This window comes from Phoenix dactylifera, unplaced genomic scaffold, assembly GCF_009389715.1.
Source record: "Phoenix dactylifera cultivar Barhee BC4 unplaced genomic scaffold, palm_55x_up_171113_PBpolish2nd_filt_p 000097F, whole genome shotgun sequence".
Lineage (NCBI taxonomy): Eukaryota > Viridiplantae > Streptophyta > Magnoliopsida > Arecales > Arecaceae > Phoenix > Phoenix dactylifera.
In genome coordinates this window covers 104276-110379 of record NW_024067681.1, presented here as the reverse complement: position 1 = coordinate 110379, position 6104 = coordinate 104276, and the positions used below count along the sequence as shown (strand labels likewise).

General features: G+C 37.9%; 1 protein-coding gene across 1 annotated transcript in view; it reads right to left on the bottom strand.

Moving 5' to 3' along the window:
* Positions 1-778: 778 nt before the first annotated feature.
* The window catches only part of LOC103713385 (paladin), a 41787-nt gene continuing 36461 nt past the window's right edge, over positions 779-6104 (bottom strand). The window contains exons 19-20 of the mRNA XM_008800291.4: positions 2200-2391; positions 779-1423 (exon numbers count right to left, since the gene is read on the bottom strand). Of these exons, the coding sequence (XP_008798513.2) occupies positions 2259-2391 (133 nt within the window). The 3' untranslated portion in view covers positions 779-1423; positions 2200-2258. The remainder of the gene's footprint in view (positions 1424-2199; positions 2392-6104) is intronic.

Genomic DNA, 6104 nt, shown 5'->3' with positions numbered 1-6104 from the left:
TGATGTTTCTCTTCGGACATCTTACAAGGAGACATAATTAAACTGGAGGAGAGATGGAGTTGTATTAGTTACAAGGAGAAGACTATCCAACTATGAAATTTTGCTCATTATATGGAAGGGTTATCTAGTTGTTTGGGGCTCCCCCCTAGGATCTAAGATTTGTTTTGGAGTTGCTACATAGCTAAGGTACTAGAAGCGTAGATAATTGGACAAAGCCTATGGGGAAGGATCTAGTTTAATAATTGAAAAGAATTTATGAGCAGACCCTGTCACCCCTGCTACAAAAGAACGAAAGGACAATGAGAGTGGTGTAAGCACCTAGTATTCCTTCTTTATCAAGTGGCTAGTGGATGGGATTAGGGTTAGGGTTTTGGTATGAAGAAGAGAAGGATGGTGGTGAGGAAGTTGGTTAGAACTTAAGAGAGGCTCAACCGAGGTAGAGTTTCCTTAGCTATTTCCAAATTCTTCCTAATGGTATAAAGCCCTTAGGCAAGCTTTATTCAACTAGTTCCCTCATTACAATAAGTTTAGTTCTCCTCTGGTGGCGGAAGCTAAAAATGATGGGCAGAAGAGAGAGAAGGTAAAATTGCAGTCAGAAAATTATAAAAAAAAAAGCTACCTCTTTTGAGAAAAGGGAAATCTTGGTGGGAGCTTTTGCAATTGGCAATGATGTAAGTTATTTACCAAGAAGGGTTATTAAAACATTTCAATAAAAGCTGAAAAATAAACAATGCATGCCCTTCTAAAATAACATGAGAAATCTCTCTGTCACAACATATGATCCTCACCATGAAAGCTTATGCTTCAACTTCATCAGTAGCAATACGACAAAATATATTCAGCGGTTGACAATATGATCCCACCATTAAAGCTTCTTGCTATTAGACATACAATAGATCATTTAAAGCTGGTATTTACATCCACATTATATTTTACACCATCATAAAGATAAGAGATGGGACCAGTGTACCTCCATCTCAATAGGCCGAGGCTAATGTGATGGAACATATCATCCTAATATGAAGCTATCTAGAGCAGGTTTTTCCATCAGAACTAATGAGTTTCTGTGTACATGCAGGGGTTGAGCATTGCTGGAAGCAAAGAATTCTTTCCCAGCTGAAGCTTAGGCAGCTTAAGAAGGATAATATAAAATAGTTAACCATCAAAAGCGATACCCTTGGTTTGGTCTCAATTCTGGGGGAGAAAATCCTTCGGATGATCCAGCTGATCGTTGCAGACGCCTTCATTTGTTACAATGAAGCCATAGCGATTGTGGCTGCTAGCCACAACTAGATGTGCCATCAACCTTCTAGAGCTAAGCTATAATAAGCCAGTGGATAGCACTGTGTTGCATCACCTATTAAGATGTCTCTCTCTCTCTCTTGTATGCCAAGCACACCCGGATGATAAATGGCCTTCTGCCCTGCAGAATATATGCACAAAGATTATTTAAGATATGTAAGCAGGGTGATGCCAATAACAATTTATAGTGCAGGAAAACTTGCTATTATACAGCCAATATAATAAAACAAGTGGTATTGCCAAAAATGCAGATAAATAATGACATCAAGCTATCCGCACTCTTCAAGATTTTCTCTCATAAAACCCCTATTTTCAGTTATATGGACTATCATGAATGCTTTTTGCATCATTCGGCCCTTGCCATTTTATTTTGCTTGACGATTCATTCTGCTTAGGAACCGTGACTGTCATGGTGCAATATTGTCTCTCTGAAATCATAAGATAGCTAACATTCACATCAGATTGCACAAAGAATACATCAATACTGCCAGATAAAATTCTATTCTGCAAAAATCAGCAGAATAAATGACTTGGAGAGGTGGGTGTAAGAGCTGGCACTGTCAATTGATAAGCAGAGGGAAGGGGACAGACATGCACGAGGTTCATAGTGTTATGGTTCTTATGAAACCTTGCAAGGTCTTCTCAGATGACTCACCACAATCAATTTTGGGGAAAAAAAGAAACTATAATCAATAAAGGTATAGATGCTTTTATTGGGTCTCAATCATTTCCAAAAAAGATGGATACATCATAGCCTAATCTAAGATGCACAGGTTGCTACATCTTGGAAAACTGTACACCTATACATTGGGGACAGACATGGTAATTTTCTAAGTGTTCTAAATTAAATCTCCTTTTATACCTAGACCTTTCTTTTTCTCGCTTTCTTTTCTTTACCTCTTAACAACTTCACGAGATGTTGATATAAAGATTCCACATGACAGCCAAAAGATCAGTTATTTGTCCAATCTCAGGTTATCGCAGAGGTGGCCAAGTTCAGGCCTGGCCTCCATCCATGATGCAAACCCTGTTTCACTTGGACAAGTGCAGTAGAGGTAAGACCTGAAAGTGATCAGAAAGAAGTATCTCCTGAAATGCAAAAAAGAAAAAGTAGCAGTTAAAAGGTGGCATTCTAAAGGGACATCTGAATACAAGTTGACAAGAATACAACTGAACAACATAAACATAATATTGCTATCATAAGATACACACATGGTGGAAGCTTCAAATAGGTAACTGCCGAAATCAATTTAAATTCCAGATATTTTAATATGTGGTCTTAGTCAGGACTACAGCTGAAGAAGATAAAATCTTGTGTTTAATGATAAAGCAGCATTTCGGTGATATTTGAAAACAATAAACTACAGCAAGGCATTAAAGGCTGCATATTCCCCATAAAACAAATACATCAGCCCTGCCTTCGCTAGGTTCATGCATCATACATCTCAATCAATAGAGACATGAGCCTTGTGCTAATTATTTATTGCACCATGCTGAACCATCACCCCATGTACACCTACATAAATATTGAATCATCATTTCTCCCAGAGCTCCTTATGAGAATTAAACACGGACTTCTCTAAATGGTACATACCAATTGTTTGACCTATGGTTTCAGATGGTAATTATATGTGATTTACATAATTTCTATGTTCGTTTCATGGTAAGAAGCATATTAAATAGATGAATCTTGGTCCCCCAAGCCTACAGAAAAGGGTGGGATGGAAACCAATGAAGTATTGGATGAAGATGTCAAAAAAAGAGTTGGGAAACTTTCCAAGGAAAATATGACCCAAAAGCAATCAGCATAGCAAGCTAGTAAGAACTGTCTGTTGCCTGATGTTATCATGTTTAAATTACTTACATATCCAGCTTTAACCATGCAATTAAATACTCAACCTAATAAAGTAATTAATAACAAAGAACTCCATATGTTTCTTCATATATCTCCATCCAAAAATGCCTTCTTTGTCCACATTTGTGTACCTAAAGTGTTCTTGGAACAAGCCCTCACAGACCAGTTTACTGTTACCATATCAAAACCTTGTGAACTCACCAAAGTTATTGGAAAATCACTAAATGAAAAATATGGGTGTTTGGAGCATCTGAACAGAAACCAATACAAAATCACTGATTTACGTGTTTTAACTCTATTTCGGACTAATTTGAAACAATATTGGATTCAAATGATACACATGGCTGTTGACAAGCTCACTTTGGATTACATTTGAAAATTGTAAAATAGGATAGCACGTAAGTACTAATGTCATTGTCCATCTTTCCATTTTAAGTTAATATGTTTTTAATTTCCTTTGAAGAATAATGCATGCATGAAAGAGTGAACTAATCAAGGTCCGCCGTGTCGATACCGGACCCCGTACCGGTGCCATACTAGCACAATGTCGGTACGGTACGGTACGGAGTTTTTTTTTGGTGTACCGAGTGTTGGTACGCCAACCGTACTGGGTACCGATACCAAACCGGTACGGTATGGTATGCCCCGTACCGCTCGGTTCGGGCTGGTACGACATCCCATGGAACTAACACACATATGAATGTACGCATGCACAAAAGAATGCATGTTAACATATTAATCTTGAATACATTTGCTACTGGGATAAAGTAATAAGTTCTAACATACACCACAGGCACACTAAAAATGTATTGTGCTAAAATCATTACATTGAATTTTCGAACTTTTCATGTCTTAGTTATCTTTTCTGATTTTGTTATTTAACATCAACTTTGAAATCTTTTTTTGCTGGTTTTCTCTTACTTCAATAGAAAAGAGTTGAAAAGGAAAATGCAAAAAACACTGAAACTCTTTGAACTATCACTTGGTCAGAAAATATCCTAGATTGATATTTAAACTAAATCAAGACATCTTTGCCTTAATCACTATCTCTAAATATAAATGTTTTCTATGAATGTTGCTTATATTTTCCCCAACATGCGGAACATGTTTATCTCTGATTATTTGCACAACCTATTACTTCTACATCCGCAAAAGAATAAATTCTCTCCAACATGTTAACCATGTTCACCCTCTGAATTCCGTAAACATGATCTCTCTAGTCGACCAAATGACATATCAGAGAAAGTTGTCACCTTTGCATCCACCATTGAATTTCTTGTCATAACTGACTAGAAGAAATGATGTGAAGATTGTTGTAACAATGAGAAGACAACACATATAGGGATGGGCATTGAGTAAAGACACTTTGCTTATTTAACTCCATGTTATTGTGTCATAGTTGAAGTTGTAGAGGACATCACTTATACAAGATATTCCAAAGTTTGGGGACTAGAACATGTTTTCTGGTATGTTGCCAAGAATTAGCATCATTGTTGTCCTCTTGTTTTGGGCCACAGGCCTATTCTACATAGGTGGTGAAAAACCATTTTAGGTTCATACCATGGCTTATTCTTGAGTGTGTGTAAAAATGAGCCTACATCCGTTTTAGGCACCTCCTTAATGCTCAAAATGCCAAATTAAATTTCAATATGGTCCAAGACTGGACCTAAATAAAACTAGACCAACTTGCCTGGCATGATTTTTGGCAAGGATTTTCAGCCCATTGAGCTATATTGGGTCCTAATTTTCAAGCAAGCTCAAGCTAACTCAAAACTATACTAGCCAGACCTGAACATAAATTAATTAATAAATTATTACAATATAAAGTATGGCCATTACCCTACATCCCCACTAGGGCAGGCATGCACTAGACCTAATCACCCCTTCTTCGTTGCCCCTCTTTGTTGAAAGCCAAACAACAGACCACCTCTACTAGCAGATGGTCCCAAGTCCCAACATTATACATCCCTCCCACCTTCTTTGGCCTTACCTCAACATAGATTGACATCAGCACCCTCTCACCTTGTTGTTCATCATCACCTCACTATCATCATTCCCTTCACGCCCTTCTCTCTCTCCTCTTACCTTGCCATCAGTCAACACCTAATGACAAATCCCCATCCATCCTCTCTCTCCTGCCACCTTACCATTCATTGACACCACACTCCTCTTTCTCACTTAATTCCCTATGTTTCTTCATCAATGGAGAATTAGGATTTTGGTTTTTATCAGGCCAAATTAGGTTGGACCTTGGCCCAGGATTTGAAAACCGGGTCTAGTTCATGCTACAGATGTTAGGCCTATATTTGAGCCAGGATGAGATCAAGCCAGCCTATTTAGCCTTGATACCTAATCTTTGTTCAGTATAGTAAATGCTAAGATCTAGTGAAGACAAGCTTCACTTATGTGGGTCAAGGGTGAGCGGGCCATGAAGATAAAAAGAATGATACAAGAGTTATTGCAAAATGTAAACAAAGAATTACTGATTTTATTTTTCACTTCTTTAAGTGCTCCAAATCTGAAATTATCTCGAGTTTTTTGAGAAGTAATTATGCTATCTTAAGAACCATTACAGTTACAAGTTACAACAGTTGTCCACTAGGGATTCCTTTGCCGAGCCCCTATCATCAAGCCACCAACTTCATTGGGCTTCAGATATCGGACAGGCATGATCCCCCATGTATGGCCTTACAACTTTGAGGAGACTCTCTATTTGTGGTAAACATTTACCTGGACTTGGTTGTTGCAACCCCCTTATTGAGGAGACACCTTTCAACCAAGTTAAGAGGCTATGATGGCATGTTCGCACCTCTTGGAATTGTCTACCTACCCAAGTAAGTTTTGGGCCCAAATACCTAAAATAAGGAGGATATGTATCCAAATGCCAAAATTAATTACCATGTTTAGTAGTTGTGATAGAATACATCTTGTTTATCTTGATGAAATA